Raw genomic sequence first — 18,895 nt, 5'->3', positions numbered from 1 at the left:
GTGGATAATATCACATCATTGCGAATGAGTTACGAGAGTTTGTACTTAATGTGGACAATATCACATAATTGTAAATGTTCGTGATTTTTGATAAGCTCATGAAGATGTTCGTAATTTTTAATCACATCACCACATCATTGTGCCTTAAAAATATTCGTGATTTCTGATAATCTCAAATCACACCTTAAATGTTCGTTAGTTCGTGATTTCTAATAATCTCAAGTCACACTTGAATGTTTGTAATTTCACTTGAATGTTCGTAATTTCTAATGGACAAATATCAATAACAAACAAAATTATATTTATTGTGGATGTTCGTAATTTCTTTCCATTACAAGAGTCTATAGTGGACATCACATATTCGTGATTTCTAACCGAATTAAAGAGATAAAAAATAAAGTTACACAGAGCCGTTCATAATTTTTTTTAAATAGAATCAAGAAGATAAAAAATAAAGTCACGAATAATCATGAAACGTCCCATTAATCATATAATGGGAAGGAATATATATTATTAATTAATGGTGGAGGGCTCATGAAATAAACTATTAAGATCCAATGTGGTTCAAGGGTTCATATCAAATGGGATGGCTAATGATGCCTCTCCCATTAACACATCCAATCCTATTAAAACTGAAACCTAGAATTTAGGAAATTACATTTAAATATTAATTACATAATATTTTAACATTTATCTTCAACCAAAATATAATAATAATAATACTCCAAATTTGTTTAAACTATATTAAAAAAAAAAAAATATATATATATATATATATATATTATTACATATTATTAAAAATTATTCACTATCCACGTGTCTATATATATATATATATTAATGTCATTTTCCGTCTAGCTATGTACACGTGCATCACACGTGATTTCTTTAATAATATAAAATTTGCAATTATTAATAATTTATTTTATTTATAGAGATTAAATATTTAACTATAATAGAATATAAAAATAAAAATGTATACTTTGAGGGTATAATATTATAATAAGCAAAAATGTCAAATTAAAATTAATTTAATCTAACTTATAAGTTTCGATATATATATATACTCTCTACCCGATAGTTATATACCGTAAGCAGTTATTGTTGCCATTTTGATTGTATTACAACACCAATTTCAATCTCTCAAAATCTTTCTTTCAAAATTCTCTTTCGAAATCTCTCTGCTCCGTTGTCTAAAACTTTCTTTTTGAATTAGGGCCGTAGGCGACGAAATAACGAATTAGTTAACTCACTTGTTATTAGGAAATGGGTATGACACAATTGCAAGTATACGGATGGTAGGTGGGTATGACACAATTGCAAGTATACGGCCAGACAAAAACCGGCCAGGGACGCAAGAACGAATTGAATTAACTAGCTTGTTACTGGAAAGTCGGTACGACACAAGTCTACGCGCACACAAAAACCCAACTCACTTCTTACTGGTAAGTGGGTATGACACAATTGAGTCTACGGCTAGACCTGGCCAGAGACGCAAGAACGAATTAACTTAACTCACTTGTTACTTAAAAGTCGGTACGACACAATTAAGTCTACGCCCACACAAAAATACGTCAGGCGACGCAAGAACGAATTGACTTAACTCACTTGTTACTGGAAAATGGGTACGACACAATTGCAAGTCTACACCCACACAGAAACCCGCCAGGCGACTCAAGAACGCACAATTCCAAGTCTACGCCCACACAAAAATCCGTCAGGCGACGCAAGCACGAAGTGTACGCCCACACAAAAATCCGCCAGGCGACGCAAACACGAATTGACTTAACTCAACTGTTACCGAGAATTGGGTACGACACAATTGCAAGTCTACAGCCACACAAAAACTGGAGTGAGTATGGTACAATCGCAATCGCAATCGCAAGTCAGATGACATCAAAAGTATATATATATATATATATTATATTTTTTAAACTCCTTCGAAGTTGAGGATCAACTCAGCGCGGCTCAACAAAATCTGACGATGCTGAGTTCGATCTCTGTTAACTGAATTATGGACTCGTACGCTCCATTACTGGAGAAACTCCGGCTGCCGCAGCCGTCGCTTCAACGATTCGCCGTCACTTCAATATTCTCCAAGCTGCGAGCTGCTCCGCAGCATCTCAACTCCGATTCCGGTCCAGGCAGGGAAGCCATTTCTCAATGCCTACTTCACTCATCTCCCGCCGTCGTCGACCAATCTGTTCGAGAGCTCTGCCGCTTGGTCAAGGAATCTTACATCGACGTCTCTCGCGCTCTGATGGAGCTTCAAGCTGCTCTCGAGGGATCAGAATCGCGGTTCGTTGACGTTTTCGTCAAGGGACTGGGCTTTCTCGTCCAATTTGGATTCCAGAAGCACAATGGGTCGTGGCAGTTTGGCTCGGCGGAAACTCATCCTTTTGTTAAGGTAAGGGGTTGTTGTCTAAAGAGTTTGGCTGAAGTTACTTGTTTAGAATCGATTTTAATCGCGTTATGTTCTAACGATGTTTTGTAATGAAATTGTTATGGTTGGCCGGTTTAGTTTGATTAGTAGTCTTAAATCATTTTTATAAATAAAGAGTTTCAATCACTTGGCGAGGGGCGTAGAAAGCCTTTGGAGTGTATGTCATTGAAGAAGGTATAGAGTTGATTACAAAAAGAACTAGTTTGTTTTTCGAGAAAATGTCCGATCCATTAATATCATGATAGGGATGATAGGGTCGATAGGGTCGATCAAGCCCGATCATGAGTGAAATATCATTGATTTGGTCAACTAGGCGACATCACAAGTGAATAGAAAATCGAAAACATCAATAGCAGTTCTAATTGAAACACTTGGAATCATTCTACTACTTATACTTATACTAGTAGTAGCCTTTTAAGTGTTTGTTGAACGTAAAGTAATGACTTTTGTGTAATGTCGAAAGAGTCTTGATGCAGTAGGATCGTTTGAACGATTTGAAATTGACACTAAAAAATCCTACTTCACCAAGTAGTGCAAGTTTCTTTTTTATTTTTCTTAGAATGGCTCATGTGACGACACTTATGTTAAGTCTGGTTGCTCGGGCCATTGTACCTTTTGATTATGGTTTGACGTTGTCAGATCCAAACATAGGGCTACTTTTATTTGTTTGCCGTCTTATATTGCTATTTTTGAATCATAATAAAACGCTCCCCTATGAAGTCTTTGAATTTAGACTCCTTTGATGCTAGTTGCATCAGGGTACTTTGGGTTAGATGAAAGCAATGCTTATTTTTTTGGTCTATAAGATACAGTATATTATATTTGAAGGCCGATTCTCTGGTTCTTTATTCTATTAAAATTGAGTAACAGGCAGTTGGCTAGTATAAAATTTTAAGCAGTGACACTGTGGGGTGTGTGGCAGGTGTTGTCTTGTCGAGTTGATGTTCAAGCCCAGCTCTTGCACCAAATTCCACTGTTTATGGTACAGAACAAGTCATTGGGAATGGAAGCCGTTTGCGAATTCTTAAGCCCATTTGTGAAACATTCAATACTAAGAACACAGCTTTCAGACTCATCGTCTTCGTTATTTGTCCGAAATTTGATGTCATCGATTATGTCGGTTTGCTGCTCATTGCCACAGGAGGCATTGCCTATATTTGATTTGTTGATTCAAAGCCTCAAATATGTCCCACGCAAGACTCTAGAAGTAAGTTGGCATTGAGGCAGATAATTTCCAATACCGTCTCGAGGATGTTTGGATTATTATATAACTAAACTTGATATTTATCATTTCAAGTTTTTCCCACATTGAGCATAATGCACAAATAATTACACTCGATTTGAACCAATGAAATTCAGATTTCTTCATAATTTTGCAGGATTTCTGGAATTTCATACATCTGGTGGAATCTTTGGTGGATGCTTGTACTGTGGTCTTAAGACTGTTGGTCACCAGTGGATCGGTATGCAGCCACTTCATTCTTCATCACAATGAGATAATATATAATTTTGTCTGTCTGTTTTTTTGTGCATCCTTTTGCTTGCACAGAAGTTTAGAAGTTTAGTTAAACTAGTTGATAGCTTTGACCATGCCTTAAGTTCAGCAATATTTAAAATTTTAATCTCTGTCTTGACTTTATCCTTTTCTCCCCACTTAGCATCTCATAATGGAAGCTCAACAACGCAGCCTAGAACTGTTGGATACAATTCTCTCCTTGTATGCATGTCTGGACAGACATGTTTGTGGCTTTGAGCGCATTATTGAACTATCAACATACTTGTTGTCCGTACAAAAGGACCTCAAGATGCAATATGTTTCCAAGCTATCTTCAGCCTTCCCATCATTATTTACGATTCTCATAAAATCAGAGCTAGAACACGAGCAATTGTTAATATTGAAACTTCTTCTCCCCCTCCTGCAGTGGAAAGCTGAACATGGTATGTTTTCTGTTTAGTTGAATGCGTTCTAGTCATACCTATTATTTATGCTTTCCACGTTCTTATTTTGGCAGCCGGCAATAAGAAAATTTCTTTCAACATTATCCATTTTACTCGTTATTGAATATATAATGATGCTTATGGCTTTTCAGAATATGCTAACAGGGTAACAACACTTTTACCAAGTGAAGAACTTTTATTCGTCTTTCCTGCCATCAGTCTCATGTCATCTCCTTCAAAATGTATTAAAGGAGCAGCAACTGAATTGCTTTCCATATTAGAAAAGCTGTTGGTGACGCTATTGGTGACAACAAAGGATGAAGTTGAGAAGGAGAGGGCGTTTCACTTTTCGTTGATTAGCCCACCCGGGTCTATTATTGTTAAGCTTTTAGAAAAGCTATGGTTCCAGGTCAATTTTGTAACCTGACATCTTGAGTATTTTTCTTTGTCTAGCCTGAAATGGTAGCCTAAAACTGCAGAGATGGAATTCTTACTTTGAATGGTGATTGAAATTTGATAAGATTCAAACCATTTTATCTCAGGGCCTTTCTTCACAATCCAGTGGGTTCTTTTTGGATTTTGCTCTTTATGGCCAGAGTAATAGCAAAGATGATAATGATTTGCCCAAAATTTGTTGGACATCTAAATTAAGAGAGTACTCATTATGGATTGTTGATAGACGGAAATCCCTCCTGCCCCTCACTCAATTTGAGGAATTATTTGTTAGAGGTAAAAGAGAAACACTCATTTTTGATGAGTTACTTACCATGACTTAATTACTAGTTTTTATATTTCGGCATCCCTTGATTTATGGGGTAAGTGATTGATATTCTTTTATCGTTCACTTGTGCAGAAATGCCCTTCCTAGTAAGTGCAATCACTTCCATTATGGTGGTGCATCATTCATTGGCGAGTGACGCTGTAGAGTTGCTAGCTGCTCTTGGAACCTTGGATCCAAAAATTGGATTTCAGTTGTTTCTTTTATTCCTTTTCTACTGCAATATATTTTCAAGAAAAGAAGTCGATCGCCAGGATATGGTGGTGAGTTTTCTTTTTTGCACTTGGGTATGACTAGTTTTTCAGCATGTGATATTTTTTCTTCTTCTTATCTCACCTCAGAATGAATTTGTTTTCCATTCAAGAATGTGGTAATATTCATTTGAGTTGGTGCTAGTTACTATTTGCTGTTATAGTTACCTTGGGAGCATAAACTTGTGACTGTATAATATTCATTTATTTTTGAAGGTTATTAATTATTATGTAAGATTGTGAATTTTCTGTTATATGTGACCCTTCCATCATATAATTAGATGAATATAAGAAAAAGAAATTAAAAAGATCAATTATATGATCTGGAAGAGGTCATTTGGGAGAATTTTCATGCAAATTGTCTCCTTATAATTCAAGGACAGGTCCCGTTCAAGTAAGATCATGAAGCTTAATGAAAATTGGTCAAGAATAATTTTGATAGCGGTTTCTTGGACAAGGTCTTTTGGAGGAAAGGTTTTGGGTAGAAGTGGAGACCATGGGTGAGATATTGTAATTTTTTTTTTTTTTTTTTTCATATTAGTTAACGGTAAATCAGGGAGAAAGATCAATGCTACTAATGGGACTAAGACAATAGTGTCTCTTCCCCCTGTTTTTTTTGTTGTCGTGGTCGATGTTTTGAGTATACTTGTTTCCAAGGACATGAAAAAGTTCAGTGAAAGGTTTCAAGGTGGGAGGGACAAGATTCACTGAACATTCTCTCAAATTTTTGATCATATTAGGACTTGAAATCAATAGGGATAAAGCTTGGTTAATGGAGTTAATTCAAAACTCATTATGTGGGTAGATCTAGCAGTAGGTAAGGTATCGAGCTGCCCCTCTTCATGCTTGGGTGACCTTTCAGACAGAACCTAATAATCCTAGCTTTCTAGATCTTTGTCTTATACAGTGAGAAAATATAGGATTTAATATAAATTTATTGTAACCACCAATTAAATGAACTTCAATTGTTCGCTTTTGAAACAGGTTTGTTTAGAAATACGATAGAAGTCTGTGTACATTATTCTCCAACAAAAGAAAAAGCAAGTTCCTTCAGTATACTATCCGCACCTTTGTATTTGGCATGGACAACTAATGCTTTGAATATTTGCCTTTTGTTTCAGGCACATCATTTGTCTTCATTATCCAGATATTTAAGTATACTTCTTTTATGTTATTGCAGCTTAAACTTTTGGCATTGCTTCCATGCCTTGCTTCTCATAGTGCAATGGTTCCTTTCATAGTTGAAGCTATTTCACCAATGCTTCGCAAGGATTCAAGTCCGTAAGTGCATTAAAAGAAAATATTTATTGTTTCATTTAACTTACATTTATTTGTTCGTTTTTGTGGCCAGTTGCCATTTTACCTCATATATAGCCTTTTATAAGATATAGTGATTGTTGATATATGAAGTATACGAAGGTCTTACGGAAAAAGACTTGATATGTAGAACTAGGGAAATAATTACGAGACAAAAGAAACGTGGATCAAAATTTCCAAATTTTGATATTCTTGTGGTGCATTAGATATTCTTCTGTTTTCTCCAATCTCCCAATGCATGGCATGGAAATCACTCAACAAAATTTGTCTTGGTTCCTCAAAATTCACCACATAGGCAGAAGAAGCCAATCTTTTAGAAGTCAATCAGGAGATAGATATTGAAAATGCTGAGAAATTTGATCCAACTGTCGAAAGCAGTAAGACTGGGGAGGAGCAAATGATCTTGATCCTCCTCCAAAAATGACATAAGCAACACAAATGAGGACCAAGGGAGATGACCAGGTTCTTTTGCTGCAGCTTAACATTAGTACTAATGCCACCTAAATAGAGAGTGCAATAACACTTTTCATTTCTTTTTGATGAATGCCTTCCGTACTATCTTTGCAAAAATTGGCTTGGGTAATACGAAGCCTTGGGAAAGAGAGTATTATAAAGATTTGACGTAAAAAGAACTTGTGCTTTTTAAGAGACCAAATCCTCATATTGCAACAGATGGAGAAGGATATGATGCTAAGATGGGGGATAGTGGAATTTCACTTCAAGAACCCAAATAAACGCCCCACGCTTCCTCAATCAGGACCTCGATCCACAGCTAAATTGAAAAGAACCTTGTACATTGCTCCTTGAGTGGACCACCTTCATCCTATGAAATCAACCAAAAAAGAGTAGATCTGCCTTTAACTTTGATAGCAATTTTTTTCGAAAGTAAACTGGTTTTTAATTTTTTTTTTGGAATATTATCGAACTAAAAGTTTCAGATTTTGATACTAATGGTATCATCGACATGTCTCTTTATGAAACCTATATTTTCCTTATTCCGAAGAAAATAGATTCATGAATGGTTCATGATTATAGAACCATTAACCTCATCCTATGTGTTTACAAAACAATAGCTAGAGTCTTATTGAATCATTTAAAGAAGGTTCTTCCTTGTACTATTGTTGAAAATCAAATGAATTTTGTGACGGGGAGACAAAGTTTAGATGCTTACTTAGATGATTGGTAAACACGTGAAAAGAGTAGATTGATTCTTAAACTAGGTTTGGAGTAAGCTTTTGATAAAGGAGGTTAAGGCTTCTTTGTTGCAATCCTTCAAGCCAAAGAGTTTAGTCTTTGTTGGAGAAAATGGAATTTTGATCGTATCTCTAGTGCTAATTATTCCAGTATTATTTATGGAAGACCATGAAGTAAGATTATTCCATCACACAGTGTTAGACAAAGGGACCCCCTCTCCACTTTTCTCTTTATTATTGTCTCGGATTGTCTTACTTGCCTTTTATACCATGGATCTCTATCGGGTAATATTATGTTTAATTGCTTTGGGAATTATTTTTTTAATAATCAATCAGCCCAGGGGCCAGGGGTAGAGGAAACCCCCTCCCACAAAACTTTTCATTCTGCAGGAAAGTTTTCTTTTCTTTTCCGTTTTTTTTTTTTTGAAAAATACATATAGAACTTATCTATTCTTAGAATTCTCAGTGGCATACTATTTATCAAATATACCTTCCTTTAAACTCTGATTTTTTTATTTCATTTTCAGAGTCTTATATGCTACAGCAACGCGATTGCTATGTCAAAGCTGGGAAAAGAATGATCGTGTATTTGGGAGTCTGCAAGTAAGTTGTGTTTATATTTGTGTGAATGCTTGGGGCAGTGGGAGGTGGGGTTGTTGGTGGGCTCTCTTTTACCTGATACTTAACAGTGTAATAAAGTTCCATTGCCTCTTCACCTTCATGTAGAGAGTCTTACTTCCCAATGGATTTTCTGACTTTGTTCATGAGAGAGAGATTTGTCTCAGTTTGGCTGCTTCAATTCGAGATGTTTGCAGAAAAGATGCAGATAGAGGAGTAGACCTTATCTTGTCTGTTTCAGTATGGCTTTCTTGGAAACCTTTCTTTGTCTTTGTTTTTTGTTTCACATCTATTACAGTTGGATTTTATATATCCTCTCAATTAACAGGCATGCATTGAAAGCCCTGATCCTATCAATCAAGCTCTTGGATTTCAAGGCCTTGCACATCTATGTGAAGCTGATGTCATTGGTAAACTTACTGTCTATAAATTATAATATGTAAATTATTCATACTTCGGTCTAGACTGAAAGAGTTCACAATAAACCTTCCAGATTTTTACACGGCATGGGATGTCATTGCTGAGTATCCGCTGGACTATTCTGCAAATCCAGTTCTTGCAAATAGGTCAGTCCCTTCTCCCAACGAATTACCAGGGATTTTACAAGGAGCAAATGAAGAAAGAATAGTTTTACAAATGTGAAATTTCTACTATTTTTATATGACATTGATTTTATTGTGAAATTTATCTAAGGGTCGGAGCCAGACCAATGGAATGGTAAAAGCCTCTCCAGTTGAGGACAACATAAGGGGAATAATTTTTTTTTAAAAAAGATACCACAGTTCTGAGGCCTTTATATAAAAATAATCCTATCCCATGTTTCTAAAACAATCCTTTCTCAATCATTTAAGTTTTACAATTTTCTCCGATCGCAGCTCCCAAGAATAGTCCTACTAACCCTTCCTCACAAGATAATTCCCTTTCTGTTTAGCAGAAACCACCCAGTAAATCTGACACAAAAATAAGGTAATTTGGCATCAAAATCCTGAATTACAATCTCCAAAAAGAAAGTGTTTTATGTATATATGAGAAGCATCCTAGCCAAGGTCTTTTGTCGCAAAGCACGCTACCCGAGGAGAAGACAATTTATTTTGCTGTCTAGTGTAGTTTTTCTTTATATGATAGAAGACATGTATATCAATCAAAAAAGGATTTTAAGAACGGACCACAAAGAGCTAGGACCCCTGCTGTACCTTCTTGGGGCAGGGATCCTTCTAAATTCTCTTGTACAAGATGGTAGGAATGAAATGATCATAGGAACTACTAGAATAGAGTTTGAAATGAAAACACTATAGACGAATCTGGCATCCACAATCTATGATCATCAAATTCAAGAAGGGCTTGCAAGTTTAATTAGTATGTGGGAGTGGGTAGAGCGTTAGAAAAGTGGATTTATGTGTGTACTGCCTCTCTGACAGTTAGAAGGAGCCTGTCCCGAAATACTAATTAGACTTGTGAACCCTTCTGCTTGTATACTGCAACGAAATGGTGAGCCATGAGACTTCCAACCACTTTTATTTAATCAAACTGTTCTGTAACCGTGTCAATCTCTTTTCTTTTTCAGTATCTCACAATAAGTCTTATTTATGAATCTAACTGATCTAACAAACGATTGTCAAATTTTAGGGAAAATATATTTCTGCGATTTGGTTGACACACTGAAAATTTTAAATTAGAAATAGTTAAATTTAACTTTCAACTACTTGTATGATCTATTTAAGAGGACAACCTGGCTTTTTGGCAGCCTCTGCAATCTTCTCAGATGGGGTGCAATTGATGCTGAAGTCTATCCAGAAGCTTCAAAAGACATAATAGGAATTCTTTTCACTGTTGGGACATCAACTTGTCCTTGTCATGATTTGCAGTGGACGAAGGCTAAGACTTCTGCTTTTGACGCCTTGTCACAATATGAGGTAAAATTTAGGATGAAACCATTTTTATAATCGTTAGCGACCTTTTTCTTCTTTTATAGAAGAAACAACTTGATAGAACACAACTATATTGCAACGTAAAAGATAAAAGGAACTACTGTATAATTCCCCAAAGAATTTGAGATACTTGGAACCTCCCCTCTTGAGATACTACTGAAGCTCTAAGCCACTAAACAGTTACTTACCTTTTCCCTTTCCCACCCCACTCTATTTATCACGAATCTCCACAATAGCTTCCTGTAACTTCCTGTTGCAAGTCTAAATTAGATTTTTTTTCATTATAATTTCAGCGAGGTGCATGCCGTTTTTTAATACAAAAAGATAACTAAATATCTAGATACTAGGTATAATAAATCTAAATAAATCCCTAGATAACGGTAAATCTAGTAAATCTGAATAAATCCTAGATACTAGGTACAATAAATCTAATCAAATCTAAATAAATCAATACTTGGTACAATAATTCTAAATAAATCCCTAAATCTCTAGATAACTGTAAATCTAAATAAATCTTTAAGTAATAGTAAATCTTCCTAGAAATTAGGTAATAATAAGGGATATCCCTGGGTAATAGTAATAATAAAGGATAAGGAATTATACAAATATCTCCTAGATTAAGGCTAATCCTTCAACACTTCCTCATTCATTATCGGTTGGATATTAACTCACTAAGCAGTAAGCTGTAAAGTCAGCTGAAGCTTTTGCTGTAAAGTAGCACTTTTGTCAGTTGAGGCCGTGAGAGCATATAACTCATACATACTTCTCTTGGAGCACTTCCACTAGTGTTGCTTGCCTCTCTCATGTTCACTTTCCTGGGAGACTTGCCATGGGTGTCACTTGTCTCTCTCATGCTCTTTTCACTTGGAGCACTTCCATTGGCGTCGCTTGCCTCACTCGTGCTCACTCCTCTTGCGAGTGTTTAGTCTCCTTTCAGCCCCCTTTGTCTTAAACATTGTTAGCCATTCATGACATCGACAATGGCACATCCTTTCTGATAGTGGCAGCAATAAATTCATTCAATTTATTTATTCACCTTTTTGATATCCTTTCCTTTGGTATTGTCATTTATGCTTGCCAGGTATCCCTTCTTGAGAGAAGTATTGTAGATTTTAAAGAAAGGAGCACGTCAGTCCTTTTTACGGAGACAGATGTGAACATCCTCGGTGCGATAAAAGGTCTTCTGGTCAAGATTATAGCTCATGAGCACAGGTTAAAATTTGTATGTATTATAGTCTACCGCCCGCTTCAATTGCTGCCATGAAAAACATTCATGTAATTGATTATTCATTCCCAATTTGTTGCAGTAACCGGAGACGACTTGTAAAGGAGAAGAGAGTTGCTGGAAGTAAGATTGAGAAGCTACTAGACGTCTATCCTCGTCTTGTTTTTTCTTCAGGTATTATATTATTAGTGGTGTAGCTGTTATATACAAGAACAATGGCCTCCACCACTCTTTCCTCACTCAAAAAGCCTCTTCTAGTTCTTTATAACTAAACCTCCTATAAAATTGTTCTTATGGCATTCGCTACATATTTTGAATTTATCCAATTTTGAAATTTATTCTACGCTTTTACTACCAGTTTACTATATAGGATGTGCAATAATTAGTCAACATTATTAGTTTTCCGTGTATTTTATTGGTTGGAATATTTTATGTAGTAACCGGTTATAGTTAGTTGACTAGCCTATTTAAGGCATTTCCTGCCTTTAATATAAAAAGAACTGACTCTTAAAAACTGGTGTAAGTATTAGAGCACCCTCGTGGTAGGGACTTGGCTGGAAAAAAGAACCCACCAACGACTGGCAATGACACAGTTCTAATTAGTCTTGATGCTTCGACTTCTCAAAACCCCATTATCTCCTCAAACCATGACACGCCAGATGTTATCAGTGGAAAGATCTATTGAAGAAATGAAGACAAATATGCAGGAGTTTAACCGACAATCTGTGCTGAATATACGAAGGAGTTTGACCGGCTAAGTGCACAAAATAATCTTGTGAAATCTGAGAACCAACAAATAGCAAGATATGTGGATGGATTGAGGGGCGATGTAAGATTGCAACCAGTGTATTATCTCCCTGGTGGTATTTCTTTATCCTATAGAGTGGAACAACAACGTGAAGAAAAACAGGAGGACCCGATTAGAAAGATATCTGTATTAGGAGGAATAGTTTTACAAGAACATAGTAGATTCACAAAGACACCTCCAATGAGGAAGTACTTCATCCATTACAAATAAACGAACGAAGATCTCAACAATAAAGTTGGCACCAAGAAAGTAATGGAAATACAGCAAAGAAGGAATACTGTGTATAGCAGACCAACATCGGGAGAATGTTTTAGTTGTGGACAACAAGAGAACTTATCTAATAAATGCCCTCAAAGGAAGACATTGGCAATAATTGAAATAGGGAATAGTAAATATGGAGGTTAAGATAATGTTGAAGAGGACAAATCTAACTTTTGCTTGGGTAGATCTTAAACCCACTTTGTTGCTAACAACCACTCAAATTCATGGAAACTTAGTTAAATTTATATCTTTAAAAAGTTCGTAAGCTTGTAAAGAAATAGTTATTCAATCATATTCGAGAGAGTTGATAAAAGGAAATGGAAATATGACGTGCAATACAACAATTCCACTAGAAAATTAGCAGGAGTAAATACGATTATTAAGGTTGCATCCTATGATTTTCCTATTTTTCCTCAGGATGGTGGGGGTTGTATTCAATTGAATATGAAACTTTGTTCATTTAGTTTAGTCATTTCATATGGTGAGTTGTTGCTTCCTGTGCTTATTTGTAGAATTGCTAAATTCCTTAAATTTGTTCTCAGGGAACAGTACTGTTAGGGAACTGCCTGCTGCTGCACTTCTGTGTCTGTCTTTTTCTTCTAGAAAAGGGAATGATCCTGAAAGAGTAAGGATGTTGTAATTGGTAACCATCATTTTGAAAGGTTCTTTCTTTCCCTAACTAGCCAATTCTTCATTCAGAGAACAAAAGATGAACATGCCAGTTATGTGGATGCGATGTGTGAAATTGCTGAATCTCTTCAACTTTCAAGAAACATTGTCATGGCTCTCTTAGCCCTGGAATCATGGAAAGCATTTATGGAACGCTGGTTAAAGTCTGAAGTTTTTTCCTTTGATGTTAGAGATACTGCAGTTATCTCAGAGAAAACATGTAAAGCTGCTAATGCAATTTTGAAGGTCCCCGTGTCTTTGTCTTGGCCTTCCTATTTCCTTTCATGTCACTTATTATAATAGTTTGGAAAATGTTGAAATTTTGGTAGTAATGTTGTTATTCCTGTCCTTCAGAGTATAATACATGCTGCTGAAGAAGCTTTGCCAAGATCTGCTGAAAATATGGCGCTAGCTATTGGTGCACTTTGTATGGTAATCTTTTGCTTCAGCAACCTCTTTCTTCACCACTTTGGCCTTCTAGGGATATCTCATCTCCTCGTCTCTCCTTTTGTATGCTATTCTTTCTGTCAATAAATTATTTGTTTCTTATTTTTAAAAAACCCCCTTTCTTTCCCAATTTGATTCTCGAATTTTACTATTGAAATGTCAGCGTCTATTTTCTGAAGTTCCTTGAATATTTATGTTATCGGTCTCTGGTATGCAATACAAAGTATGATAAATGTTAATTTGGAGAATAGATTCGTTTGGATATGCTATTATCACTGGGATGTTAAGGTCAAGAGGTTTACTCCATGCCGAGGCCTTCAAGAGTAAAATTCTTTTCTTGTTAAGCCTGTGTACTTCTAGATTGTGAACTTATCACTGCAGCCTTATTAGTGTCATTGAGATATTACAAATGTTACATATATATGTGTGCGCATGTATGCATTATAAGAAACAAACTGTGGCTTTTTGATAGCGTGAGACATTACAAATATCATTGCGGCTTTTTTCCTTTTTGTTATCAGGTCTTGCCTCAGGCTGCCCATGCTGTGAAGTCAACTGCTGCCAAGTTTCTGTTAAATTGGTTGTTCCAGCATGAGCATGAGCATCGTCAATGGCCATCTGCAATATCCCTTGGAATAATCTCCAGATGTCTACATGTCACTGATCATAAATTGAAATTTCAGAACATCTCTGGACTTCTAGAGGTATGCAGATCCTCGTTCCATCACAAAGTTCTTGTTCGAAGTAAATGGCTATTCTTTTTATGAATGGCATTATGCAAATAAAGGAGTTGCAAAGCTCATATTTGATTATGATTACTGTTAATTTTTCTATCTGTTTTGCCTCTGAATTTCATGAAATCTCCCTTTCAGGTTTTAAGCGTTAGCAAAAGCACCCTCGTTAAAGGAGCTTGTGGAGTTGGATTAGGCTATTCTAGCCATAATCTTCTTTCCGGGGTTGAAATTGTTGACAAATCTAGCTTGGTTAAAGACAAGCAGACAACCAGGATTGAGGATGTAGAGTTGCTAGGAACAATAGTTAGGGCTTTGTCTTTGATGATATGTCAGCTCACTGGATATTCTAAAGACATGTTGGAAGATCTCTTTACATTGTTCCCAGTGCACTCTTTCGATATCAGTGTCGATGCCCACCTGCTGCATGAGAATGGTGATTTTGAAGAAGATGTCTGGGGTGTTGCTGGACTAATTCTAGGTCTGGGTAACACCATCGTTGCAATGTACAAAGCTGGGACATATAATGCTGTCCTGGAGATTAAAAGATTGATTTCCTCGTGGATGCCTCACGGAAATTCGGTACTTCAGTACTCTGATTCATTCGATGACAATTCTGTTAGAATTCTCTCTGTTGGATCCTGTCTTGCACTACCAGCCGTCATGACTTTTTGTCATCGATTCGAGTTGATGAATGGCGATGAACTGGGGCATCTAATAAATGTCTATAAGGAGACTATTTCTGAACTGTTATCTGTTAAAAAATCTACTACATCCCATCAGAATTTGTTGATGGCATCATGCATAGGAGCAGGAAACCTCCTTGCCGGCATTTTAAATGAGGGGGTTTGTTCTATTGAAGTTGGATGTGTCCAAGACTTGCTGGAGTTATTTAGAAGATGCTATTCTAATCCGTACAGTCCTTTGATTCATTTTGGGGGAATGCTTGGAGTAGTAAATGCCATGGGAGTGGGTGTTGGAAGTTTATTCAATGTGCATCCTACAACATCATCAGTTCAAATTGAACATGACCTAAAGGTTAGATATCCTACTGTTATGTTTTTGTTCACTTTTAAATTGGTTTTCTTATAAAAATGCGTTTACAGGAATCTTCTCATCTTATGGTTCCGCTACTTTCAAGCCGTGTTTGTGAGCCACTGTTGACATCAGTGATGCAAGAGATGTATCTTGTTGCACAGAATTCTGATGACAAGAAATTGCAGCAATATGCTGCATGGGCAGTTTCATTCCTTAGACATAATATTTGGTCAAAAAAATCTCCAAACCTTCAGAACTTAAATGAGACAGATGAATCTGGTTCAAGATCTATACCTCAAAATTTCCAAGTGGATGGTGTAGTAATGCGGCTATGCAATTGGCTAAAGCAGCTTAATCTTTCAGGGGTATGTTTCTTCCGGTTTTCTTTTTAGCTTTGGTTTGAGCCTAAAAATTATATATATACATGCATGTACATATTCTGCATCATCTCACATTTCTTTTAATTTTGAAAACTCATACTTTATATGAAAGAAAACACAAGCGGGCAATTAAAAGATACTCCAGCCCAAGCTAAAGGGTGCCAAGATAAAAGGGCTCCAACCGTTCAAAATAAGAAACAAAGGATAATTACAAAAATCTCTAATTACACACTCAAAGGGAGGTGGTGTTGGGACCTACAAAAATTATGATAAATATGGAGAGAGAAATAGTGGTTCCTACCAACTTTATGGAAGAAAGATAAATCATGGATTTGGGGCAGGTTTGGAGGTTGTACCCCATGGGTTTGAGAGGCCAAACCCGGGGTACGCAACTCCTTCGCCCGAAGCCAAACTCACACAAACTTGAAACCGTGCCCCAGACACCCCCTTGATATTTTCCAAATTTCGTTTTTTGAGTATGGTCGGAAAGTTAGCCCCTAATTCCAATGTAGATGTCTTTTGATAAAAATAAAAGTTGCTTATCATTTGAAAATAGCTGAGTTGAGTAACAAGAATAGTGTCTACACTGTTTTTATGAAAACTCGATAACGTACACGATTCTTCTTAGCACTGTGTTGAACTGAAGCGATATCGCTTGTTGGCTACATGCACAATTTATTTTGTTAAGTTTAATCTGAAAAATCTAATACTTCAAAAGTTCAGACAGGTCCAGCTACATATATTGACACTTTAGTAACCATACTACGGTGCCTCTCTCAAGCTCCCAGATTGCCGTCCTTGGACTGGGGAGTAATCATCAGGCGCTGCATGAGGTATGAGGATCAAGTTGCTGAGTCGCTGCCACAAAGTTCTGCTCTTAGAAAGGGCATTCTAAGGGAGGAATGCTTGAAGTTCTCATTAGCGCATGCAAACCAATTCGACCAACTGCTTATTTTTCTTGATGAGCTCTCTGACATCTCCAGGTTCAGAACACTAGCGCTGAATCTGCAGTCATGTTTGCTTATTCATCTTGCAGGTCTCATGAACGTGTTCTCTAATTCGAGGGTCGAAAAACTTTTCAACGACATGAAAAACTACTTGTTTTCTTCTTACTCCAACCAACTCCAGTACAATTATGAGAAGCATTTACTATGCATCTCGTGCTGGAAGGGCCTCTACCAATGTCTTGAAGAGGCTTCTCTCAGTTCTTTAGAGTGCATATCTCATATTGAAAAATTCATTGAGGTTCTTTTTATCATGTTACCTACATCGCGCTCCGGTACCGACGCAGAAGTAGATGAGGTACACTCCACAAAAGAGTGGTCCGAGGCAATAAGATGCCTTGGCAAGGCACGGCAGGCGTGGCTGCTGAACTTCCTTCAGGTACATGACTCCATCTCTTCATATTTCCAAGGTCTTCTTCACTGTTCTCGTTGTAGGGACTTATATTCAAATTTATGTGACGACCACTTGTCTATGCTTGAAAAACCTTTGCAGAATGTCTTTTTAAGATCAAATAAAATGGGTTTCCTAATCTATTGGAAACCGTATATCTTCATTTGTGCATTTAATCTCGCATTTCTGACTTCTCAAGTGCCATGTGCAGGTCTCATCAGAGGATCTTGTATCAAAAGATGAGAAGTTTTTTGAAGTTATTAAGAAGATGAAAGCCAAAGCCAAACTAACCAGGAATGGCTCTCTCCCACTGAGCGAGCTAGGGAAACTGAAAATCCTGATGCTGAACTTGAAATTGCAAGGTTCTGCTTCTTTGTTCAAATTTTTGGAACGTAGTTTATATGATTAGTATAAAGCATCAAATGGAGTTTCAGAATGCTCAAAATAGAAAGCTCATATGTTATCTTAGCCTCCCAGTCTCGTGTTCATTTACTTGTTTCAAGGCCTTTGTTACCGAGATTTCGTATTGCTATCGACTTACATAGACCTTCAATTTGCAGATGTGTGGGATGTACTGGTGGAGGTTGTAGCAGCTCTTCAACTTGCAGAGGGAAATGTCAAGAGACAATGGCTGGTTGATACTGTGGAAATTAGCTGCGTCTCAGTTCATCCTTCCACGGTAGGCATTAGTCAGTAGTTTGATGGAACAGTCACATTAAAATTTAGACACGAAATTATATTACATGATTCATAGACAAAATGAACTATTTTTTTTCTTACATCTTAGTTTAGAATCAATTTTAGAATTCACTGTTGTCATTCTACGCTGAAAATGGAAAGAATCAAATTTATAATGCATATGTTAGAACATTCTGTCCACTTGAAAATAGTGCAACTAGTTAAGGTATATATCTTCTATCAAAAGGTCGGGGTCGGGGTTCAAACTACCCACCTCACAAAATTAGAGAACACTTTGTAAAACGTTTTGGTGTTTTCTTCTGCAGGCACTGCATTTTCTTGGTTTACTATCAGGTAGCTTCTCCAAATACATGCCTCTACTGATTTTGGAGCCTCATGCCGTGCTGAAGGATCTACCTGTGACCCTCAATTCTCTTATATCCACATCTGGCTGGGGTTACATTGCAGAGCCCATCGCTTCCCATCTCCTCGCCTCGACGGAACGGATTCTAAATGCGAACAGTATACATAGCTCCCAACCTATTGATGAAAGTGAAACTGATACAGCTATTTCTCTGTTACATGTGATGCATAATACCTGCGTTTCTTTGAAGGACTTCTTGCCATTGGAGGAGCAGCTTAGGCTTGCAAACATGAATATCATCACTCAGCAAAGAGGCTGATTTTGAAATTTGATCACCAAATTTTGTTGAACATATTGCCGAACAGCTCAAATTTTGGATGGAAGATCTTAGATTTGAAGTTACAAAAGTACATTAAATTTATTTTTGAATCCT

At 36.7% G+C, this 18,895-nt stretch overlaps 1 protein-coding gene across 3 annotated transcripts; it reads left to right on the top strand.

Moving 5' to 3' along the window:
* The first annotated feature begins 1,957 nt into the window (after nt 1–1,957).
* RST1 (ARM repeat superfamily protein) lies at nt 1,958–18,883 on the top strand. Of its 3 annotated transcripts, XM_023673571.2 has the most exons (25): nt 1,958–2,407; nt 3,366–3,650; nt 3,823–3,906; nt 4,102–4,381; nt 4,534–4,790; nt 4,924–5,110; nt 5,235–5,422; nt 6,591–6,691; nt 8,448–8,523; nt 8,647–8,778; nt 8,867–8,948; nt 9,032–9,104; nt 10,283–10,451; nt 11,548–11,678; nt 11,774–11,865; nt 13,303–13,385; nt 13,460–13,675; nt 13,784–13,861; nt 14,398–14,580; nt 14,749–15,645; nt 15,714–16,010; nt 16,749–17,408; nt 17,632–17,782; nt 17,981–18,099; nt 18,425–18,883. In XM_023673571.2, exons 1-25 carry the CDS (start codon nt 2,015–2,017, stop codon nt 18,779–18,781), a joined length of 5,571 nt encoding a protein of 1,856 aa, XP_023529339.2. In that variant the 5' UTR covers nt 1,958–2,014; the 3' UTR covers nt 18,782–18,883. The 3 variants fall into 3 exon arrangements, with proteins under 3 accessions (XP_023529339.2, XP_086979202.1, XP_086979201.1); XM_087123076.1 differs by lacking the exons at nt 17,632–17,782; nt 17,981–18,099; nt 18,425–18,883 and having other exon boundaries at nt 16,753–16,920; XM_087123075.1 differs by lacking the exons at nt 1,958–2,407; nt 3,366–3,650; nt 3,823–3,906 and having other exon boundaries at nt 4,242–4,381; nt 4,547–4,790.
* Nucleotides 18,884–18,895: the final 12 nt, after the last annotated feature.

The sequence above is a fragment of the Cucurbita pepo genome, chromosome 4 (genome assembly GCF_057944985.1).
Source record: "Cucurbita pepo subsp. pepo isolate OVF chromosome 4, ASM5794498v1, whole genome shotgun sequence".
Classification (NCBI taxonomy): Eukaryota; Viridiplantae; Streptophyta; class Magnoliopsida; order Cucurbitales; family Cucurbitaceae; genus Cucurbita; species Cucurbita pepo.
The sequence above is the reverse complement of the archived record's forward strand: the minus strand, read 5'-3'. Positions and strand labels throughout refer to the sequence as shown.

What these genes read in the sequence shown, in the direction of transcription:
- RST1 (XM_023673571.2), top strand. Translation starts at nt 2,015, where the DNA reads ATGGACTCGTACGCTCCATTACTGGAGAAACTCCGGCTGCCGCAGCCG. An exon ending in ACCTTATCTTGTCTGTTTCA is followed by an intron (nt 8,779 to 8,866) that starts GTATGGCTTTCT and finishes CTCAATTAACAG; the next exon opens with GCATGCATTGAAAGCCCTGA. An exon ending in TCTCAGTTCATCCTTCCACG is followed by an intron (nt 18,100 to 18,424) that starts GTAGGCATTAGT and finishes TTTCTTCTGCAG; the next exon opens with GCACTGCATTTTCTTGGTTT.